This window comes from Pogona vitticeps, chromosome 1 (assembly GCF_051106095.1).
Source record: "Pogona vitticeps strain Pit_001003342236 chromosome 1, PviZW2.1, whole genome shotgun sequence".
Taxonomy (NCBI): Eukaryota; Metazoa; Chordata; class Lepidosauria; order Squamata; family Agamidae; genus Pogona; species Pogona vitticeps.
The window spans coordinates 135681320-135706347 of record NC_135783.1 but is presented as its reverse complement, the minus strand read 5'-3'; the positions used below and the strand labels follow the sequence as shown (position 1 = coordinate 135706347).

General features: G+C 44.1%; 1 protein-coding gene across 1 annotated transcript in view; it reads left to right on the top strand.

The window, feature by feature from the left end:
* NOL10 (nucleolar protein 10) overlaps positions 1–25028 on the top strand; it is a 59933-nt gene that overhangs the window by 21722 nt on the left and 13183 nt on the right. The window contains exons 12-16 of the mRNA XM_073001550.2: positions 69–135; positions 3177–3229; positions 21781–21907; positions 24255–24334; positions 24422–24520. Coding sequence (XP_072857651.2) covers positions 69–135; positions 3177–3229; positions 21781–21907; positions 24255–24334; positions 24422–24520 — 426 coding nt within the window. The remainder of the gene's footprint in view (positions 1–68; positions 136–3176; positions 3230–21780; positions 21908–24254; positions 24335–24421; positions 24521–25028) is intronic.

Below are 25028 nucleotides of genomic sequence, written 5' to 3'. Positions count from 1 at the left end.
TGTTTGTAGTGTGTGTTTCCTTAAGAGTGAACATTTACTTCTTTCTTGTACCTATTTTTCTGTTTCAGGGGAAAATATTTACTTCCATGGAACCCGAGCATGATATTAATGATGTTTGCCTATATCCTGATTCTGGTTTGTAGAAATTATTTCCCTATTATTGTGTGTGCACAATGAGAAACTCACTCATCCAAACTGGAACTGTAGCTGTCTGCTTCTTTGTTGTTGACTATGGCCCAGCGTTGAATCATCAGGACTTACAGAGACCATTGAGCCCTTTTTTTAACAATGATATTTAAGGACTGAGGCTTCTGTTGACCATTGTGAAATTCCAAGCTGTATTGACCAAAAACCAGGAATTTGGTCCCATGTACACTTTTGTAGAATCCCTTAGGGGGCTGAGTGTAGAACTAGTTTTGTTGCACACCTTAGAAACATCTCTGCCACATTGGAGAAGTAGCAACCAGTCAGTCATATAGTCAGTGTTTAGTTTCAAGTAAAGTGTCTCTTAGTATATTAATTCTTTCCCAAAGTCAAGAGCCCTTCCCTATGCCATAAAAGTTATGTCTTGTCAGAACTGGATATTTCGTTTTTGTATCCCCATGTTTCACAGTGAATCACTTGTAATGTCTGATTTCTTAATATTGTCCCTTTATATTCTGCTTCATTAATGGGATAATTGTTATTTAAGCTATTATGATTTTTTTTTGTATAATTGAATTAGTCTGCTCTATGGTTTTAGTGGGTGTGTCTCTTTCCTGTTAAACAGAATTGACATGTTCAAACAGAAGAGGTTTTTCCCCTCGGCTGCCCCTATAATACACATCCAGCTACTGCCCTAATGTGAGCAACCTTTTCATTCTGAGGAAACAGCACTTCCAGGAGAAGCTTTTTCTTATTCCTTTCTGCACTGTTTGAAACCAATTAAATTACCCTTTTACTGAACAAAACAAGTTATGTTTCTTGCAGGTGGGAGAAAGGAAAATCAAGAGGTGTTGTTCTCTTAGTGGGAAGCCTAAATTAAGAGTGTGTTTCTCATGTAACTGAAAAGCACTAAATGAGAAAATGTTATTTTATTTCTACAGTCCCTTTCTTCCTGTAGGAGGACCCAAGGCAGTGTATGAATGATTTAAAAACTCAAACACTAAAGAAGTTAAATGACTAATACTTATATATTTATTTATTGTTTCAACTTATATGCCACCCTATAGTGCTTAAGGCATTCTCTGGGCAGTTTTAGAACATCATTATTCAAGCCCCTAACCCCCCCCCCCCCCAAGCGAGTCTACCGACCTTGGAAAGATGGAAGTCTGACATGGTTTTCATCTGGCTGCCTGTACCCATCAGGATCAAACGCAGGTCATGAATATAGGCTTGGCTGGAGTACTGCAGCCTAACCATTGCACCATGGGGCTTGTAATTAAGCATATTAATTATTAACAGGTGCTACACAAAAGTTTGAAAACAATTTAAAAGCCCATTTCAATGACAAAAAGACCCACCCACCCTTAACACCCTTTCCTAAGTAGCAGTTTCCATATGAACAGTCTGCCTTAAAAGAAATGTCTTTAGTTTCTGACAGACGGATGGCAGGGAGTTCCACAGGGTAGGAGCATCTGCGTCAAGCATTCCAGCGGGAAGGACTTCCCTCAAATGTCTTAAAACCCAGGCAGGCTAATGTGGGATGCCCAGTCTTTGAGGTAGCCTGGACCCAAGTCATTTAGCACTTTATAAGTCAAACAGAGCACTTTGAATTATGCCTGGAAATGAAACCAGTAGCCAGTGAAGCTTTCGTAACAAGGAATTTCTGTTCTCCCTGTGATGAAATGTGGTGAGGAGTCTTATCTGCCACATCCTGGATGCTTTGAAGTTTCCAAAAGTAGCCCCACAGAGAGGCCATTACAGTAATCCAGAACGAATGTAACTAAGGGGTGTGTCACCTTGTCCAGATGGGACTTCTCAATGAATGGATGTAGCTGGCGCTCACATTTTAACTGTGCCAGTGCACCCCTGGCAACTGCCAAGATCTGGGAAGCCAAGCTCAAGGAAGGATTCGGGAGCATACTTACCTGTGAACCTGGGTTTTCAAGGGAGGTGTAACCCAATCCAGCATAGGCTGAATCCATATTTGGTGATCTGTCTTCCAACTGACAGGAAGCACCTCCATCTTGTTCTCCATCGGGCAACATGCAACAGCATGCTTTTGAGAACAGTGTTCCAAAGGAACCCTGACTCATCGTGACATGTAAACCACGCCATTGTTTCTGGACATCCTTGACTACGGTAAAAGTAAAACTTTTTAATCTAGTTAGAGATGATGTTCTGCTGCTCATGGCTTGTTTCCATTCATTTTTCCAAACCTAGCAAAAAGATAAAGCATTGCCTGCACCTAGCAGTAAAAGTTACACAACTTCCTTTGGCTACAAAATGGTTAATCTGTTGTTCATGGATTGATATTCAGGTGGTACCAGTTAGAACACACTTTTAGATTCATGTTTCTTTCCTTGTTGATCTTCCCCCATTATGCACATTAGAAGTCACAAACACATGAAAACATTGAGAAGAGAGGATATGGTCCCAGTTTCTGAGTTCTTAAGATTTGGTTTTTACTCTAATACTGAGGGTAGAATATTTGGGTTCATTGATAATTAAACTCACAGCAGAAAATTTTAAAGATTCAGATTTTTGCTCCATTAAAATTAATGATAATTTGGCTATTAATGTCCAGAAGAGAGGGATTGCACTCACTTTTTTAAAAGAACAAAAAGTAGTTCCTCATTTCTCAGCTATTTTTATTGCACTGATCATTGATTTGAAATGTTGCTTTTAAAATTAAACCACATGTGTGTTTGATAAGGTGAAGATGTATATGTCATTAGCAAGGAGTGATAAAAGAATAACCCTGGGGATTAAAAAGATATATTTTTAAAAAATATTATTTTTGGATGGAGCAGAAACTGCTAAATTGGTTGAGTTCTTCAGTCTCTGTTTAGTAATGGTGCTTGAATTTATGAAGCACTGGTTAATAGTTTGCTCACCAAGAGCCTAGTTTGAATCAAACTCATGGAAGGTAAGCACAAAAGCAAAACAAAACAAAACATTTTTCTCAAAAAAAATCAGGAAATCACTTTTTCTCAAAATCATTTTTTCTCAACTATCTCATCCCCCCCCCCCAGGAATGCTGTTCACAGCCAATGAAGCCCCGAAAATGAGCATCTACTACATCCCAGTGAGTAAAACAAACATTGTTAGTGGCCTATATTATTCTTATTCTGGTATCTGGAAACTAAAAAAATAACCCTGTGCGTTTTGTTTCTAAAATCAATCTTAAATTCTTGTAATTAGATACATATTTCAACCTGTGGGTCAAAACATATGCTAAAACTGATATATTTAGTGTTGCATCCAGTCTTCAGAGCAATCTAGGGCTGGAGAAAGTTATTTTCTTGGACTCCTACTGTTAGAGTTTACCACAGGGGCCAAGCCAGCATAGCCACTCAGCATTGTCAGAATGAGTCACATAATGATGGGATTCAGCCACAAAAAGCCTCAGGATATTAGGCATTCTGTCTCCTTCTCCTAGTGTGGCTACAGATCGAAAGGTTTTGTTTCTGTTTTTTCAGTAACCACAATTTGCCATTTTGTCCTAATCCACAAAATTGGGGTTAACCTTAATCATGGCTTGTTTTAGATGAGTAAACTTCAAACCATAGATTATGAAGCTGCTTGTTTCAGCAAGTCATTAATCAGTTTAAAATTCAGATGTAATTCTAAACTATGGTTAATGAAAAACAGGAATGGAACAGGAGGCAGTTTGAAAAATGTGCAACTACTGTTTTAAAAAACCCTCTCACATCTCACCTGTTGCACTTTAGTGTGTAGAAAGCTTTCCCTTTGAAACCGTGGTTCCAGACTGTTTGGGGCCTCAAAGGTTTAAAAGATTCAGGGCTTCCAATATTACCTTTTTGGAATGTTCCCATAATTACAATGAATGCAGCTGGACGTAGACCTGGAGAAATGTAGTCTGAATGTTATACGGTGACAGTCTTGCTGCTTAATTCTAGGCCATTTAAGAATTGTTAGAACATGTTAGAATAATTTAACCTAACCTTCAACCTATTAGAATATCTTAATTTAATAACTAAATAATTTGCCCTGATAATTAAAGGAATAATTCACCCTTAGTAATAAAGTAATAAACTAACCTGCCTTAGACACACACTAGGGCTTCATGATGCCTAAGATTGCTTTCAACAGTGTATTCCCCATATCACAGATTACTTCTGAAAGCTCCCTTCATTTCAAAAGTAGTTTATAATGTAGCTTGAGTTGGGTCTTGTTGGAGAATCAATCACAGATCCAATTCAGCATGCTGAATTAGTTATACAAATAGTGGTCATGTCTTTAAAGCAGTGCTTCCCAACATTGGGTCCCCAGGTGTTCTTTGACTGCAACTCCCAGAAGCCTTCACCACTAGCTGTGCTGGCTGTGGTTTCTGAGAGTTGTAGTCCAAGAACACCTGAGTTACCCAAGGCTGGGAATCATGCTTTTGTGGCATTTTGGTGGGCCCTAATAAATGTTGTAAAGAGACTTTCTTTCCATTATATGCCAGAGCAAAGTAGAAAAAAAATTCAGTGTTGGTTTAAAAGAGAAGGTGCAAATTAACATACATGGAAAAAGAAGGTGCACTTGTTGCTGAATTATTGTGGATATATTTTGGTTTCAAATGCTGTGTTTCAGATACTGAAACTCTGCCAGAAAGTTTGGACAGAATTTTGGTGTTGCTCGTCCATTTGTTCCTCAATTATGAGGAAAAACATAGTTGTGAAATCTCCTGATGACTGCACTCACATGATAAAAATCAGTTTGCGCGGATTCACCCGACAGGCATGCTTTCAGGGCTTAGCTTTCCCAGCTTTGTCATTTTCAGATTAGGACATCAGAACAAGTGACTGTTCTCTATCCCATATACCAGCGAGAGAAGGAATACAAGATTTATTTGTCTCTTATAGAAAGTATGCAGGCAGTGTACCCGATGTTGAAAGCACGCATACTGGTATGCTAGAGTGAAGAAAACGCCAGAGAATGAGAAATTCCCCCACTTTTATTTGCATGGCTGGAATTAAAAACCAGGAAGCAAAGCTTGGCATGCAAATGGCTCTTGCTGTGTTAATACCTTAGGAAAAGTCCTTACCTGCAGAGAGTTTATGCTGACTGTCTGCTTTTTAATTGTAGTTTAATCTGGTATCGCTGTGTAAACTGAGGTGAGAGACTCCAGACCTCCCATGACCTCCCACCAGCATAGCCAGTGGGATGGGATGATGGGCTGTGTTTGCCCAGGCCTGCGGTGAAGTCGTGCCTTCTTGCATTCTGTGTCATATATCAGTGAATGATTAGAAACACAGACTCTCGTAGCACTTACCCTCAAGCTTTCAAATCATATTGAGGGGTCCTTAAAATGGTGTTCTCCTTCCTCCAGCACCTCTAGGTGACTGCAGCGTCTGCTGTTGCGTAGCCTGCTGTGTCACTGCCTGACGACTGAAATAATTGTAGGACCGGGAGACCAAGGGTGGGCCTTTCTGGTACAGACTCACAAAGTGGGGAAATCCTGCGTGCAAAATAAACGTGCAGATCCCCAGCTTGCTAGTTGTGTCTCCCGCCAGTGAGACGCGGGAGAGGAAATGCACACAGTGGATTGAGATGGTTGTCTTAATTTAAAATTGAAACTGTAATTTGTGGGGAGCATGGGTTTGATGAGCCACTTTTCTTTTTAGCACCTCCGTTTTGAGGTGTTCCTTCGTTTTCTGGAGCATTCGGAGCAGCGTACAAGACCCTGCTCAGTTTCCTTCCCTTATACCTGCCAGGCCTCCTGTGGTTCCTCCCCATGGAAAAATCAGCATCTTGGTGGTGGTGACCTCTCCCCATAGTGTCTGAAGAAGCTTACCAGGAAACCATCTCATTGGCTCTTTGCAGGGGTGGGAATTGAGATCTCTGTAAAGCTTTTAAGATTTCGGAAAGAAATGCAAGATCTTTTTATTTCATCATGATCTTTATCCTGGCGGTTTCTCATTCGATGTGTCGATAGGCCTGCCAGGTTTAGTCAGTTAACCCAATGAAGTTTTTAGATTTACTTCGTTCAACTAACTGATTTTTAAAAAGTATTGTTAACAACAATACAGTGGTACCTCGCTTAGCGAGCGCTCCGTTTAGTGACGAAATCACTTTGCGGCGAACTTTTTGCGATTGCAAAAGCGACCGCTTTGCGATGTTCCCTATGGGGGAATTTCGCTTTGCAATGATCGGTTCCCTGCTTCGGGAACCGATCATTGCAAAACAACCATTTTCACACAGTTGATTGGCGATTTCAAAATGGCTGCCGGGTAAACAAAATGGCCGCCCGCTGTTTTCTGGGACGGATTCCTCGCTTAAAAGGCACCGAAAATGGCCGCACTATGGAGGATCTTTGCTGAACGGTGAATTTTAAGCCCCTAGGAACGCATTAATCAGGTTTCAGTGCGTTTCTATGGGCTTTTTAATATCGCATAACGACATTTTCGTTCAACAGCGATTTTTGCGGAACGAATTAACATCGCAATGCGAGGCACCACTGTACTTACAAAGATGATGACAGGTATTTTCTTAAATGGATACAAATGTTCTCAAATCTGTTGCAATGTTTTATGGATTATCTAAGAATAAAGTAGTTCCCCCCCTTCAGAACCTTTATTTATGTACAGATTTATACAAATAGATAGATTAAAAGTATTATTATTAATTGACAAAAAAAATTCCCTGGCAAAACTGCCCTATTAGTTTCATGGTTTTTATTGCATTGTTTCTAATGGTTGTTTCTTACCTCTAGACAAAGACTGCATGTTAGGTCAGAACTCATGATCTGAAAATCAGAGAAAGGACCAGATTGATTTTATGTACAGGGTTCTTTGTGCTGACCGTGGAAAGCTGAACCGGTTTTCATAAATAGAATCTAGCAGTTTGAATATTGAGGGATAGTTGATACCAGTGTGGGAGGCAATGGAGGTCCTGCAGGAGCACTGAGCTGCGAGAAATACTTTCAGTAACACATAGGAGGGCTAGGATGACCTGTAAGAGGGAATTACATGCCTTTGTTTTGTTTTCATTGTTCTATTTTTATTTTGTGCCTTTAAACGTGCACAAGCTTAGCAGCGCTGGGGTGCTCACTTAAAATGGTTGCATTCAGCCACAGTGTGGTTCCTTTTTTTAGTGTTGTGTTTTAATGTGGCCAATATAATTTAAGAATACTGTATTCAGCCTCTTGATACTCACTTGTTTTTCCCCTTGTGTTAGAACACGGAGAACAAAACATAGTAATGGCAAGTTTGGTGGTTGTTGTTTTTAATTTAGTATGTCTTTGGCTGTTACAGTAAAATAATCAGTTTGTATTCTGATTCTGCGATACCAACAGTGTGGGTCCTTTCCTCTGCCTCATGAACCCTATTTTTTTCATCCATAGCTGAAATGTATTTATTTATTTATTTTATTGGATTTCTACCTCGCCCATCTAGACCCCGCCGATCTAGATCTTAAAATGGTGTTCTGGGCGGCTTTACAAATTTAAAAACAGTTAAACCAATACACATGCACTATAAATCCAAGATGGTAAAATGTGAATTTAAGATACAGCAGGAGGGAAAGTGTGCCCAAATAGCCAGGTCTTGACTTTGAAATGAATTCCAGCCTAAAACTGTCAGAGCAGAGAGAAGTTTTGGAGGTGTTGATTGCAGCTTTAATTGTGTGGCCGCTAGAGCATTTTCACACAAATGTTTCCATTTTGGATACATCACTAATGATTTCTGTGTAATTTTATTCTCTTCTGTTGCAGGTTTCTGTATAATAGGATGGATTTTGGGTGAAAGGCTTTAATTCTCCCTCTGTTGTTTTTAAGTGTAACCTGCTGAGCGAGTGTTGTTTCTTCACAAAACAGGAAATACAAGTTTTCCTATTTGTTTTCAGATAAGCACTTTCAATCTAAAAAGTAGCATGTTGGGCTGATTCACAACAAAGGAAATCCTCTGTTTCCCATCATAACATGTTGCCTCAAAGGAAGTGCGCGTGTGTGGGCCTAGGTGCGGAAACCATCCAATGTGTGACACTCAGGAAGTAATTTTGCAGCCATCCTGTAAGATCTTTTAACACATTTGAATGTCTGGTTGTGGAGCCTGGGCGTATCTGGTGAGCAGATTATGTAGCTCAGATACCGCTGTACAGATGGGAGATGCTAAGGATGGTATATGCAGCGAGGCTGGGGAACCTCCGGTGTGGCGGATGCTGTTGAATTCCACTTCCCAGCAGTCTGAGATGACCTGGTCAGTAGTGAGGCAAGGTAGAAACGGTAGTTCAGTAGCATTTGGAGGAACAAACGTTTTCACTGACCCTTGGCTGGCCAAGGCCAGTGGAGTGGCAGTCGTGACTGGTTGAAATCAAATCCAGCCTGATGCATTTTATGAGCATTTGAGTCTGACACTTGTAAGAAATACACATGATGTTTTGGACTACAGCATGCGTAATCCTGGTCATGCTGTCTACAGACCAAAAGTGTGTTTTTGGGCTTTGAGTTCTATAGCCCAAGAGGAACAATTCTCTATCCCTGGTTTACAGGGAGGCACAGAAATGCTGTATTGCCATATTTATCTTTTGAAGGCACAGACCAGGCTGATTCAGGGACAGACGTATTGCCCATGGCCCCCACCCAGTTCCATCATGTCTGCCATTCTCAATCAAAATACCTAATACTGGTGTGCGAAAGAATGTGTGCTGTAGTGACTGGATTGTTAGGCTGGAACTCAGTAGATCTAGACTAAGATCTCCATTGCCTGTGAAATTCATTTGGGGTGCCTTGGGGGCTCATCACAGTTTTTCAGCTTGACCTACATGGTTGTTATGAGAAGTGGGGAGGAGGTGAGCCAGTTATGCTGCCTTGAGTTCATTGAAAGGAAGGAAGGTGGAATGGAAATAGAAATATATAAAATGGTTGGCATGAGAAGACTTACCTAAAAAAACAATTCTAATGAGAGATCCCAGCTGTAGGCGCCTCCCATTCTCATCTGCTGAATGGCAAGGAATTCGAGAAATCCTGTAGAGAGATGCACATTCCTAAAATTTGATGAGGAAAGCTCAGGCAATCTTCCCTGGAAAAGAGGTGTTTGCATTGTCATGCATTGGCCTTCCTAAAAGAGACTGCCATGGTGATGGTGGATGCGGCGTAGAACAAGCAAGAAGAGTCTACGCCACATCCACCATCACCCTGGCAGTGTTGGTCTGCTTCTGCTTACCATGGGAGAATGGATTTTTGGCTATACCTTCTTCCCTGTAATCTATGTGATTCAAAGTTGGTTGAGTTACTGCCACTTGGAAATGGCAAACATGGACTAAGAGGGGAAAAAACCCTGGAATTTTATAATTGGGACAGTTGAGGAGCTGGGAAGATTGTTATTAGAACAGCTGTCAAGAAGGGAAGTTTAAAAGGCCCAGCAAGAAGGAAATGAGGGAACTTGTCTGTGGAAGAGCTTTCTGTGTTGTTTAGAGTTCCAAGGAGCAATTTATCCTGTCGTCCCTGACAGATTGTTAATGCATCCTCTTCCTTGGGGCAGCTGACTCATGCAGTGAGCAATACATCCATCAACCTCATCAAATAGCTAAGAGACAGTCCCCCCTCCTTGAAAGTTGGACACCACAGCAATTAAAAAGACAAAACAGAAGCTCAGCAGACCTAATGATGACACAGAAAGTATGAAGCCAAATTGGTCAGAATTGATTGAAGAAGAAAAAGAAATGACCTGTTTGCCAGATAATATTAGAACATAAACGTAATAAAGCATACTATGCTTTTACTGATCTTTCTTTTTTTCAGCAGCAAGATGATTCTGTCTGCTATTAATGTCAGATATTTTTATCACTGTTAGGGTGGGATTTTGATATGTAGTCAGTTAAGGATATTACTAAATGCACTGAAAAAACCTTGGTGTGAACTTCACAGTTTACCCATGATGAAAAATTTCTGCTAGAATAAACAGCTCTTAGAAGCAAAGAACCTGTGATCCTTCTAGTGTTTTTGGACCTAATTCCCATCAGTCTCAGGCAACCTGGCCAGTTGTGGCAGGTTTCCAGGTGAGTGGGTAGACAACAACCCTTTGGGGGACAAGATCTGGTGGACAGATCTTGCCCCCCAAATCATGAACTGTGGGAAACCACTTAAAACAGAAATTGATCAGCTGGTGGAACCGCAGTCTGACAACATCTGAACCGACGTGCCCAGCCACATACTGTGGACTGGCTGGACAAACTTTCTTATTTTGCAGGCTGTCAAGTGCTGAGGGACCACAGACTCTCCCAATATTCAGCAGACCTTGCTCCCAGTATTCATTTTGCTGATCTCAGGAGGATGGAAAGCAGAGTCAGCCTTGAGCTGGCGACCTGAACTTGTTGGGATCAAACTCAGGTTGTGAGCAGAGGCTTGACTGCAGTTTAATTACTGCGCCATGGGACTCATCTTACTCTTGGCTGTCTGCTCACTGGAAGATCTGCATGTATGAGAAGGGTTTCCAATACTGACCTTCAAATCTTAATTTTTACACGTGTATTATGCGTTACCTAAAATATGTGTAGCCTGCTTTGAATTATTCTCACATAGAAATGCATGCATCCTTTTTCAAGCGTTTCTGAATGATAAATTATTGCCCTTACCATTAGGAGCAAGTTAAGGTCATACGGTAGATGCTGTGCTCACTTTTCACTTGAAAGGTTGTGCGCTACACATGAGCCATGTGCCTGACCCAAAGTGGGTCATAGGAGTGGCATAATCGTCATTTTCTTTTTCTTGCATCTCAGTTTCGGTTTTAGAGAGGAGGCAGTGGAAGTGGGGGGAATGAAAACGGTAGTTAGGTAGACGTTTGGATAAGAGTTCTCAAGTTACTTTTCTGGTCTACAATTTCCACTTGTGGTGGTGGTATCAGGGATTCTGGAAGTTGTGGTTCAAAAAAAGTCCATGTTCTGGTGCTAGTGTACCTTTTTAAGCCACCACTCTATATACTCTCATGATCACTGAGAATGCAGAAAGGACGGTGATCCTATGCATATTTGTTACCTGTTTGTGGACTGAATAGTAATTCCACTCTATCAAATACGAAACAAAGAGCATATCAGTTGGAACTACCCGTAAGAACTTGATGCACAGCCTGGAAGAAGATGTTTTATCATCAAACGCGTGTTGCTTGTTTTTTGTTTTCTGTTCTGCTTTGTTTTATATTCTTAGTGGTCGATTAAAGGTATCACCTATTCCTGTATTTGTATTGTTTCCACAAACTGTGCACCCTTTTCCTCTTTTTCTAGAATGGTACTGAGAATGGCACTTAAAGCAGAAATGAGTAAATGTTTGTTGGTTCAAGAAATATATAAGTAGCCACAACAATTGTAGGGATTATCTTTTGCCTCACTTAAGTTGTTGTTTCATCTAATAGGTCTTGTTAGTTTGGAGTATAGATGGTTGTATTATAATTTGGTTTTCTCTACTAAAGAACCTGGTCTTGGAAGATGGTGTATGGGCAGAGGAGTGCCTTGTTTCTTTGGGACTGAGTGGATGTTGGGGGGGGGGTGTTCAAAAAGTAAAATTGTACATGGTTATAATGTGAGCAGTGAACTGAACAGTATGAATGGATACTGAACTGAGCTTTCTCTGGATCTACCTTATCCCATCCAACTAAACAAAACTGTTTTGCACTAGGAAAACTTGAATCTGCACAAAAGATTGTACCCTGGCAAGTTTTGCTTAGTGGTTTTCAATCCACGAGTGCTATTTGCAGGTGAAAAATACTGACCACAATCTAGCACAATAGTAAATTGTGCTAGAATAGAATCAAGGTGGATTTAGTGACTCAACTCCTCCATCAGTTCCATAGATTCAGATGGGCCTACTCTAACTGTGATTTACTTTACCATAGTAAGTTGGAATTAGACTAGACCCATTCAAATCAGTGGAACTGATGGAGGATTTGACACACTAAATCCCCATTGATTTCATAGGCCGATTCTAGTGCGATTTACTACACTACACAAAAGAACTTTGACAATTGTTTCAAAAAAAATGCTGCCTTTGAGTACGTGAGAATCTTATCTATAACTTCAAGATTTGTCATTTGAGTTTGACAGCTTTTTTTATTATAGCACTAAGTGTTATATTTATAAACCAAAACTTGCTAAAAAGCTTTTATGATCTTGTTGATGTTACCTGCAACTCATGGCAACCCTATGAATGAGTGCCCTCCAAAATGTCCTGCCCTCATCTACCCTGCTCAGCTCTTTCAAACTCAAGCCTCTGGTCTCTTTCAGGGGGACAGTCCGGCTCATATTTGGTCTTTTTCTGCTGCCTTCCACCTTTCCCAGCATTGTTGTTTTACCAGGGAATCCTGCCTTCTCATGATGTGCCAAAAGTAGGAGGACAGCCTCGGTTACAACACTTTCGCCTCCAGAGATAGTTCAGACTTGATTTGATCTGGGACCTACTTGTTTGTCTTTCTGGCAATCCAGAGTATCCACAAAACTCTCCTTCAACAGCACATTTCAAAATGAATCAGTGTTTTCCCTGTCAGCTTTCTTAACTGTCCAGCTTTCACACCCAGACATGGATGAAAAATGCAAGGGGGTAGACAGTCATCGTGATCTTGGTCTCCAGTGACACATCTTGACACTTTTCTGGTTCTTTCATTGCTGGCCTCCTAGTCCCATTCGTCCTCTGATTTCTTGGCTTCAGTCTCCATTTGAATTGATGATTGAGCCAAACTATACAAAACCTCTAACTATTTCAATTGCTTCATTGTCAATGTTAAAGCTGTGTTGTTCTTCTGTAGTCATGATTTTTGTCGTCTTAAGATTCAGCTGCAATCCTACCTTGGCACTTTCTTGTTCTACTTTCCCTAACAGTTGTTTCAAGTCATTGCTGCTTTCTGGCCGTAAGATGGTGTCATCTGCATATCTTAAATTATTGACATTTCTTCCACCAGTTTTCACTCCTCCTTCATCTGAATCCAGTCTGGCTTTTTGTATGATATGTTCTGTGTACAGATTGAACAGATAAGGGGATAAAATGCACCCTTTGTCTGTCATGTTTGCCTACAGGAAACCGTTCTGTCTCTTCATGTTCTGTCCTAACAGTAACTTCTTGTCTGCAATACAGAACCATCAAGGGTTGAGGCAGGTCATTTCTGTCAGAACAACCCATAGTTTCTCATGATCTACACAATCAAAGCCATGGTCTTAGTCATATCTGACTCCATAGACATACAGTGGAGGCTCGACTTACGAACGTCCCTGCTTACGAAAATTTTGAGTTACGAAAAGCTCCGGCTGCAAAATTTTGCTTCGGCTTGCGGCCAGAGCTTCCAGTTATGAACAGAAAAAGACGGGGGGGGGGAAGGCGGGAAATTCAAACCACTGGTGGCAAAGAGGCTGCTTCTTCATCCAACAGTTAGGAAAAGGGAGGCTCAACCTCCTGGGCTTCTGCCCTGACCGCCGTGCCAGTGCCAGGATTTGGAAGCCCGGGAAACTGGCACCCGGTGCAGCAGTCGGGGTGGCTTTGGAAGCCCAAGAAGCGGGCACCCAAGGCGGAGGTCGGGGCGGCTTTCAGCTTCCTGAGCTTCCAAAGCCTCCCCCACTGCCCTCCGCCTCCTGTCCCCACTGTCCTCTGCCTCCTGTCCCCACGGGAACAGGAGGCAGAGGGCAGCGGGTGCAGCTTTGGAATCTGAAAGCCCCCCCATACCTCGGCAAGACAAATTACATATAATGATCATAAGGGAATTTTTTGGGGGGACATTGGAGTGGAAAAATGCAATAACTAAAAACAGCTAGTATGCAGTATTACATTACATACATAAAAACCTTTATTGGCATTAAAAAGTACAGAATGCTAGACCAATAGAAAAACTGTGGAGAGTAATAAAACCATGACCGAATTAAATTAGGAAAAGTGGTGCAGTATGCAGTATCCAGAAACCTCTTCAGCTGCAGTTTAAAAAACAGCAACCATGATTAACCATGCTTCTTCATCGTGGTCTTCTGTGAATGCACACAAAGGGTTAATACCAGCGCCAGCGTTGGGCCTCTCGGAACATTCTCTAGCTGCAAGAGAAAAGTAACAATGTTTAGGACTACCCCTACTGCGCACGCCCAGCCTAACCGTCCCTCAGTTCCATTTTTCTGCCTAGCGGTTTGGAGCCTCTCGTCTTAGCTGTGTTTATTTGCGATCTCTTTGATTCCTTGGTTTTGACCTAAGCTTCGCTCACGGACTACCCTAGCGCTTTTCCCTTCAACTTGACGACTCGGTTTATTCTATTCTTGGTTTTACTCGGACTGTTTTCGGACTGCTCTGCCTTCTCCCTTAAACTAGTCGTTTCGGTTTTGCTTACTGCCCTATGTCCCCTTCCGGGCCATTCAGCAGGTGTGTGGTGTGCGACCGCAAGATTCCCCACCAGGACGGCCACGATACTTGTCTGTATTGTCTGGGGGAATCGCACAACTCCAAAACTTGCCCACACTGCAAAGTTTTTACTAAAGCCGCTCTTAAGGCGCGCCAGCAGCGCCTTAAACTCCATCTGTGGGAGTCAACGTTGTCTTCCACGGCGCCTTCGGAGGGGGAAATGGCTTCCACTTCTCGAGCACCTCCTGTTCAGTCGGTCGTCTCCAAAGTTTCCAAAATGTCGAAAAAATCCACGTCGTCGAAATGGGCCGCTCCTGCTTCGAATCCCGAGCCTCCGGCTCCAAAAGCTAAACCGTCGAAAGCATCTAAGGCCAAGGCAGCCGCCCAGCTTAAAATGACATCTATTCGACTTTCTCCGAGCTCGGGTTCGATTCCATCACCGATTCTCGAGGAGTTGTCGAGACGCTTCGAGGCCTCGTCCGAGGCACCCGCTCCTCCTCCGGTTCGACGCACTGAAGCGGCACCACCATCGGGAATGTCTTCCCCGACGCCGAGCCAGTTAGTCGGTGTCACTACTGGTCTCACTTCTGCCCCACATAGCCCTTTTCCTGCGGGCCAGGGGTCGCCTCCCGTGTCGATCTCGTCCGTGCACTCGAACTCGAGATCTCCCCGACACAAAGTACCTCGTTCACCTGTGCGTTCGAGGTCGAACTCTCCTCGAGGCAAACGCTCCCGCACGGAGAAGCATCGCTCCCCGAGTCGGTCCCCTTCCTCCGGCCGCTCGAGGTCGAAGTCTCCTCGACGGAAACGGTCGAAGAAGAGGCATTGGGCTTCCACTCAGTCCGACTCTTCCCATCGTTCGGACTCGAAATCCTCTAAGCGCAAACGCTCTAGGAAGAAGCGCCGCTCCCATCGGCGTCGTAGCAAGCATCGACGTCGATCCTCTTCTTCCTGCTCGGCGGATTCCGACCACCCTAAGCGTCGTAAGCGCCATCGACGTCGACGCGAGCGTTCAAGGTCTCTTTCCTCGTCTTCGACGTCCGCATCTCGAGACCGGTACCGCAAAAAGATCCGGTACATATACTTGTCTTCTTCCTCGGAGTCGAACCGGCCTCGACGTCGACACCGAGCTATTCGAGTCGGGGAACAGCCCCCTACGCTACCTGTTGCCCCTCCACCGCAACCGGTTCCTTCCACCTCGGCGCCAACTGCGGTCCCAACTCGACCCCCGACAGCGCCGGTCGACATCGAGAAACCCCCTCCAAAGAAGAAGAGGGATGTCTTCTCTTCCGATCCAGATGAGGTGTCCACGGAGCAGTCTTCTGACTCTGATCAGGAACAACCCCCACCCCTGCCACCGCACGATTTACCTCCGGGTGATGTGGTGCTCTCGGATACGGGTGATCCTCACGCCTCTTCTCCATCTGAGGATTTTTCTTCCTACTCTCAGATGATGTCCAGACTTGCCAAGACCCTGAAGCTGGACTTGAACCTCCCTTCCCCTCCGGGTGAGGACTTGTTCTTCGGGGACATCAAGAAGGACAGTACCGCTCCCCCTAGCATAGCCTTTGTGCCTGTAGTTATGGAGGCCATTAAGGAGTTCTGGGCTCAGCCTGCGACTACTCCTAATGTCCCTCGCCGCACAGAACATTTCTACAAGATTCATGGTGCTGACACTCACTTCTTACTCAAGCATCCGATCCCGAACTCACTCATTGTCGAAACGAGCTGTTCAAGGCCATCGGCCAAGGCTCATGTTACCCCCGTTGACAAGGAGGGTAAGAAACTGGAAATCATCGGCAGAAAAATCTACTCCCTTGTCACCTTGTTACTTCGAGTCATAAATTATCAGACTGTTCTAGGGGCTTATCACAAACAGTTATGGCTTAAGCTTTTACCAGGACTCAAATTGATACCTGAAGACACCCGGCAAGCTTTCCTTAACTCATATGAGGAAGCTCAGACGGTATCCAAATATGAACGCCTTTCCATCAGACATGCAGCAGAGATTTCTGCCAGAGTTCTCATGTCTGCCATCTCTATCCGGCGCCATGCTTGGCTCCGTTCTGCAGACATAATGGAGGACGTCAAGTCAAAGGTCGAGAGCCTCCCCTTTGACGCTACCGGGCTTTTCAACGAAAAAACCGACTCACATTTAGAAGACCTTCACAAGGCCAAGAGGACTGCCAAGTCCTACTCTGTTCAAACTCAATCTAGACAGCGACGCCCCCAATGGCGTAAATCTTATGGTCAATATCAGCCCTCTCAACAGTACCGTCCGTACAAACACTTACCCCAGCAGCGCTCTGGCCAGTCCTCTTCCTCCGTACAGGGCTATCAGGGATACCGGCCTCGTCCGTCTCATCGCCGCCAATCCTTTAAGCCGCCTGGAAGAAAACAAAAACAGTATCTTTGACTTTCGGCCCCCCATTTTTACCCACTCACCACCTACCACCCGTCTTCAACCATTCCTTCACAACTGGTCTACCATCACAAACGACACTTGGGCTCTAAAAATTATTCAGCACGGTTACCAGCTGTAGTTTATAAGATCTCCTCCGCTGGGTTTCATAAATCACTCTCCATTCGACTCCTCGCTAGAGGAAGAAATATCATCCCTCTTGCGAAAAAATGCCATCTATACAGTACCACCCCGCGACATACAACGCGGGTTCTACTCCCGCTACTTTGCTGTCTCAAAAAGAGGAGGAGGCATAAGGCCCATCCTCGATCTAAGACTCCTAAACACTTACCTACGACCCAGATGGTTTCGAATGCTCACCTTAGAGTCCATCATGCACCTACTGAAGAAAAACAACTGGTTCGTCCTTATAGATCTAAAGGACGCATACTTCCACGTCACTATCCACCCCGACCACCGCAAGTTTCTCCGGTTCATCTTTCAGGGCACAATATACGAATTCCAGGCCCTGCCATTCGGCCTGTCCACAGCTCACCAAGGTCATGGCCCCAGTGGCAGCTTACCTTCGGCTCAGGGGCATCCACGTCTACCCTTACTTGGACGATTGGCTCGTAGTCTCCACCTCACGAAGACAAGCCCTGAAAGATACAAAATTCATCCTGTATCTCCAATCTCGGTCTCACTGTCAACAGACAGAAGTCTCAACTCATCCCCTCCAAAACAGTACAATACATAGGAGTCTGCTTAGACGCCATAAGGGGTCGAGCATTTCTTCCCCCGGAGAGGATACACAAGATTCAACGAGCCATCAGGAAGTTTCACCCTCGTGCTTGGGTGACAGCCCATCACGCCCAACACCTCCTCGGCCTGATGTCTTTTACAACACCGGCGCTCGCTCACGCTCGTCTCAAGCTCCGGTCACTCCAATCATGGTTCCTCACCCTTTTCGACCCTATGATGGACAGCCAAAGGAAGCGCCTTCGTGTCACCTCGGAGCTAGCCAGACAGCTCCAGTGGTGGACGTACACACCCCACCTCACGGTTGGCCGGCCCTTTCGTCCACTCCGTCTCACTGTTCAGGTCACAACGGACGCCAGTCCATCCGGCTGGGGGGCGCACTGCGGCCATCACACCATTCATGCCCTCTGGACCCCTCAGGAAACCATGCTCCACATCAATCACCTGGAGCTGCTCGCAGTGATCAAGGCCTTCAAGTCCTTCCTTCCTCTGCTCCAGGGCCGCGGAGTTCAGCTGGTGACGGACAACACTACTACAATGCACTATGTCAACAAGCAGGGCGGAACCCGCTCTCACTCACTCCTATACCTTTCCATCCTCCTCTGGGAGTGGTGTTACTGTCATCATATTTACCCGGTAGCCATCCATGTAGCCACGGAGGACAACACGGTTGCGGATACTCTGAGCAGGCTTCAACATCAGACACACGAATGGGAATTGAACCCTCTGGTCTTCCAGGACCTTTGCCGCCAGTGGGGGACCCCAGTGCTGGACGTGTTTGCATCCCCTCGCAACGCGAAATGTTCCCGGTACGCGTCTCAGGCAGGTCTCGGTCTCCACTCGCTCGGCGACGCATTCATGATCCCATGGAAGCAGGGTCTCTTGTACATATTTCCACCAATTCCGTTGATACAGAGGTCCCTGATCAAACTCCAACGTTCAATGACTCCGGCCATTTTCATTGCACCCTTTTGGCCTCGCCAGGTGTGGTTCCCCACTCTAGTCAGCATGGCTGTGGACTCCATGACCCTTCCGTTGTGGCCGGACCTGCTGACCCAGGAAGCAGGCAAAGTTCTTCACCCCGACCTCGACACGCTCCATCTGACGGCGTGGAGGATCGTCCCGAAATCCAAGAGGTCTCGACCAACGCCGTCAAGCCCTCCACGTCTCGCTTGTATGCCTACAAGTGGAAAAGCTTTTTGAAATTTACCCAGCAGAGGGATCTTGTCCCCTCCTCTGTATCTCTTTCTACGCTTCTACAGTATCTCCGTTACCTATTTGATTTCCACCTGTCTATATCTACTATCAAGGTGTACCTTGCTGCGGTTGTTTTCTTCCAACCCAAAGCTTCTCCCTCTTCACGGCTCTTCTCTCACCCCACCGTCAGAATGTTCTTGAGGGGTCTCTCTAACCTCCGACCCCCCGTTCGTCCCCCACTCCCGCAGTGGTCCCTTCACTTGGTTCTACATGCTCTTTCCAGACCCCCATTTGAACCCATGGCTACCTGTGACCTCAAGATGCTCTCTTTGAAAACGCTGTTCCTGGTGGCTATCACGTCTGCTCGTCGAGCTAGTGAGCTGGCAGCTCTTCGTCATGACCAACCTTTTCTTCAATTCTTTAAGGACAAGGTTATGCTTTACCTGGACGTCTCTTTTCTCCCGAAGGTGGTCTCCGACTTCCATGTCAATCAACCACTAATTCTACCAACCTTGTTTCCATCTCCGACTACTGATGTTGAACGCATGCTCCACATGCTCGATGTTCGACGGTCCTTAGCTTTTTATGTCTCCAGGACCAAGGACTTCCGCCTGGCCAACAGACTCTTTCTGTGTTACTTTGGCCCAAAGAAGGGCTGCCCGGCCTCGCCGTCCACGCTCTCTAGGTGGCTCGTATCTACCATCGCCCTTGCCTACGAGCTTCATCACAGAGATCCTCCAGAGGGACTTAAAGCCCATTCCACCAGGGCTGTTGCCTCATCGACTGCCTTACTCCGTGGCGTCGACCTGCCCGACATCTGCCGGTCCGCTACCTGGTCCAATGCCTCTACCTTCATAACCCACTACAGATTGGACATGAGGGCAAGAGAGGAAACCAGATTCGGGAGGGCAGTGTTAACATCGGCTCTTCAGTGACAGCCCACCATCCGGTTAGTAAGCGTGCTAATCACCCTTTGTGTGCATTCACAGAAGACCACGATGAAGAAAGAAAGGTTACTTACCTGTAACGATGGTTCTTCAAGTGGTCATTCTGTGAATTCACACAATCCCGCCCGGCCTCCCCTCTGTCTGTCTGTCACTGGCATCTCTATGACTCGAGGGCCTATGGCGGACAAATGGAACTGAGGGACGGTTAGGCTGGGCGTGCGCAGTAGGGGTAGTCCTAAACATTGTTACTTTTCTCTTGCAGCTAGAGAATGTTCCGAGAGGCCCAACGCTGGCGCTGGTATTAACCCTTTGTGTGAATTCACAGAATGACCACTTGAAGAACCATCGTTACAGGTAAGTAACCTTTCTTTTCTTTCAGCAAATTAAAAACATGGACCTCTTTGTTGAAATGTACAGGTGTTTTTAAATACTCCCCACATTCTAATAAAGAGTAAATTAGAGAGTGTCCAATATTTGGAAAGCAGTCATTATCTTTGGAAATTTCTTGTTTGTTTCCACTTCAGTTATCATCATTGATGCAACTGAAACAGAAGTAGGCCATCTAATGTTCCATTTTGCCAGGATAGTGCATATTCCAAGCTTGCCATTATTTCTCTTTTCCTTCCTCCTGCAGAGAGGGCTTTTGATGATTTTCCTGATGCATCACATGCAATATGAAATTAATTTGGGTTCATTACGTGCTCATAAAAGAGAACAAGAGATTGGTATCAGCAGGGGACAGGGTTTAGCGGGTCTAATCTTTGGAGGAAATGGGGTGCGGTGTTATCAGCATGACCTTCGAGATCATAACTTACGTTTGTATAACCATTTCATATTTCCACATAGTCTTGAATAATGAAGCAGCTTGTCATGGTATTCAATGTCACCTCTCTCCCTATGCTTGTGTTTAATTTGAGAGTGTATGTTATTGTATAAGGATAGAAATAAGTAGTGTGCCATGGTTGAAATCCTGTTGCACAGTTATGCAGATAGCAGAAATTTTAGATATGAATTGCTGTAAGTTAAGAAATCTCTGTGTAGATATTATTTTTATATACCGTACTGAGGTCTGTGACTCAGCATCTAATGGATAATGCCTATGGAAATATCTTAATTTATGGCAATTTGCATATAGAAGTTACAGTTTGCATAACTGTGCAGCAGGATTTCAGCCTGTATGCATCATGCTATATCAAGAGCTTATGTACAGTTACAGTGTGCTCATTTAGAACCTGGGAAATCTTGAAGTTCTCTGGCTGACTTTGGAACGGTCACACCCTCTCTGTCTAAACGTACTTCACAGGATAATTGTGAGAAAAATAATGTGGAAGAGGAGACCCATATAGGCCATCTAAATCTCTCTGGAAGACAGGCAGAATAGAAGTGTAACAACAAATGATATTAAGGGCAAATTCTGATTGAAGTAAAGCAACGCAAAAAGCAAAGCGTGCTGCTTATATACCGCCCCATAGCGCTTCAAGCACTCTCTGGGCGGTTTACAAGTTAATTATGCAGGCTACACATTGCCCCCCCCCCAAGCGAGCTGGGTACCCATTTTACTGACCTCGGAAGGATAGAAGGCTGAGTCAACCTTGAGCCAGCTACCTGGGATTGAACCCCAGGTCGTGAGCACAGTTTTGGCTGCAGTACAGCAGTTTAACCACTGCGCCACATTGTATTTTTAGTGTACCAAGGATGGACTTTAAGATCGCTGTTGTGAAAACGCTCATTTAACACCGCAAGTCTGTTGATAAAGCAGTTAAGAAGTTGCCTACTATTTAAATTTTTTCTTTTATTCATACTTTCAGGAAACCCAGGGTGAAATAAAAACTGTATTTAAGCAGTGAATCCTAGTAAAAATTAACATTTTAATTTATTACCCTTCCATGATATCATATATTTTGCTTGCACTAGGGAATTCTGTAAACATATCAGTGAAACCGCAGTGTACAATTTTATTTTCAGTAACGTCATTGGGTTTTTATAGAAATAGTGATTTGATCCTATGTCTGAACTGAATACTTCTCCAGGTTTTAGGTCCTGCTCCAAAATGGTGCTCATTTCTTGATAATTTGACAGAAGAGCTGGAGGAGAACCCAGAGACAACAGTGTATGATGACTATAAGTTTGTAACAAGAAAAGACCTGGAGAACTTGGGTAAATTATCTCTGCAAATAATTTGTTCTAGTGCCACGTATTTGCTCTGTCTTGTCCTTTTCCTTGTTCTTGTTCTCCGTTACTCTATGTGCATGTTGCCTCCGCTGATGTCAAGGAGCCACTCAAAGTACTGTGGTTTTCCTGCCCTGCCTGTTCTTGTCCTGATTTTCCCAGTCCAAACTGGAAACCTCATCTTTCTGCCTTTCTCCACTGCCTAAGAACTTTTGTATTAATGGCCTCAACTCAAGAAGTTGTATCACTTTTATTGCTTAAAAGAATACATAACATAATACATAACCTTCAGTGTTTTTACAGGAAGAGGCAGGATCTCTGCTCAATTTTAAAGTTGTGTCTTTCCTTGACAGAATGTACCTCAGTTTCATATTAAACAGTCTGTAATACATGGAATAGTTTACTGGCATTCATGCTCCTGTTAAATCTAGTTCTTCATGGTCCATTTGCGTCTTGTATTTTACAACGTCTAAATACTTCACAAAATCAAAAAATGTGATGCTACTATTTTTAAGATAGGTGAACATTCTTATAAAATACATCTCTGTTTTATGGATCTGAGGGCCAGTTTTGCTTCTCCAAACTCACCATGGGCTGTACCTTCAAAAAAGTACAGTGGCTGGTAACCTTTAAAAAAAGTAGGAATTTGCCAATTTTTAAAAAACTAGAAATGACCAGATTTTATTTCTAGTAATAGAAACAAAAATCACTTTTCAGTAAAACAAAGATACATGTCTTCCCTCACGAAGACCATCACTATTCCTTGAGGTTTGTAGGAGTGCAATTTTCCTTTTTTTATATATATCATCATCATCATCATCACCATTTAGTTTTTGCATCTAGGGAAGGAATCCAGAGGTTGCAAGGCTTTGCAGTGATGAACAGCTAAGGTTGCCTGCCATAGTTTAACAAACAAGGCATAAACTCTTTGTCTAAGCTATTTATTTTTACTCCTTGTATGGCTTCCTGCTGGCCAGTATTTTGCTGATATTCATGTAAGGTTGGTGTACCTGGCTGTGGCTAATTGCTGCTATTTGATGAGGTGCTCAGGAATGGTTGACTTCTCAACTGAAGTACACCTTGACAATTAGCTGCATCAGGCTCCATAATGCAGACACCCGAATTCTGACCGTCATGCTTTCAGTATGATGTTTGGGGAGCAGTCACTGTGAAGAAACATCTGCTATATGGGCTGAACAATCCCTTGGCGGAATGACCAATTGTTCTATGGCCATTGTTTGTGCACATTCAACTAACTCCTCTTGGAGTCCCTGCCCAGGCAACCCATTTAGCCAACATTGATTTGTTACTGTCCTCACCGCCACCCCAACCACCCGGTGATTTCCCCAGGAGCCACTTTTAATTCCCATTCCACAGGAGTGGATAGTTACTATTTATTTGTATGTTTCAAAAAGCCACCAATGTGAATAGGTTCAGACAAGGTTTTCTCTGCACCACAGCAGTAACCCCAAGATCTGTGGCATACCTTCTGCTGAAACCATGAATTTGCCTCCATTCAGTTTTATGGCGGAATGTTACAGCCTGCATGGAGAGGGCGGCGGTGGCGGCAACGACCCATCGCCTTCATAACTTGTTTTTTCCTTCCTGTTGGCACCACTCAAGGGAAGAGGCCGGCCGGCCTCCTTTGCTTCCTTCCTGAAGTGGAACTTTACATTGCTTCCCTTTCTCATTTGAAGAACTGGCGAGGTGAAGCTGCTGCAGGGTGGGCAGAGCTGAGGGACGGCAGCTCTAAGCCTCCTGTGTTTTCCTCCTGCAGCCACAATTTAGGATACCCTTTGGAACTACTCCTTCTGCTCAAAGAGCGAGACCCCCATCGCTTTCCAGAACTTAATGCCCCAGCCTGCCTCTTACACACGAAGAGAGAGGGAGAGCAAAAGGCACAGGATACTTCTGTGTATTTAATGTAGCAGGAAGCTTTATTAAGGGAATGAAAAATTTTATATGACACGGCGCAATTTGTCACACATATAATGGACACCCGTTGCTTGGAAAAACAGCCGCTGTGAAGCATCCCAAACTGACCATAGAAAACATGAGACTTCTCTAGTGTGAATTTGGGGGGAGGGAAGGGTGTGTCTATTTATGTCATGAAGTGTAAATAACTTGTAATGTATGTGTCCTGCACTGGAGTTTGAACATGTATGAAGGCTGTAAAATCAGTTATTGCACAGTATTTCCACAAGGCAGGGTACAAGATATATTGGCTCTCATGTGCGCAACCACCAGTGTAGAACATGGTTGAAGGAAACTTTAGTAGATTCCCTGTATCTTACCAAAAGATTGCCTGATTTGGGTGCCTCTCCTTATTCTCAAGGTCTAACTCATCTGATTGGGTCACCACTTCTCCGAGCGTATATGCACGGCTTTTTCATGGACATACGACTCTATCACAAGGTAAACCTGGAATAATTATAACTAGCAACGTGTATTATTGTTCTCTGAGCCACTCCTAGTTACCACTTCCCCGTTATGTGTTCTCAGGTTAAAATGATGGTGAATCCATTTGCTTATGAGGAATATAGAAGAGAGAAAATTAGGCAGAAGATAGAAGAAACACGTGCACAAAGAGTGCAACTAAAGGTGAGGATCTGACTCTGCTGGAAAGCATCTTTAAGTACTATCCCATTTTCAAGAAACCTGAATATCACTCTGTGAAACCTGGTATATTTTTGTGCTTCAGAGCTGCTATGCTTTGTGACTGGAGCACTTCAGCCATGTTTATGTATTATGTCCAAACGAAGAACCCAAAGCCCTTTGGGAGAGACACACAAACCCTGTGCCCAGCATTTCCATAGATATCTGCCCGTTGGGTGCCCTCCAAGGTTGGGTGCCATATTCTTTTGAATGAGACAAATTCTTGATTTGGTCAGGAACCCTTGTAAAACAGGGTTGCTCCTCATGGGATGTACTCAAGCAAATGCAAATAGGAGGGCTCTTTCAGACTTCGCTTTTCTGTGCTGTAAGGTGAGGGCCAGAGGGCAGAAACCTTGGGGACTGTCTTCCTAGCCTCAAGCCCCCTTTCACAAGTTCAGATTTCCTGTTTAGGAATAAAAGCTGAAAAGAAGTAAAGCCAGTGCTTGAGTCTTGC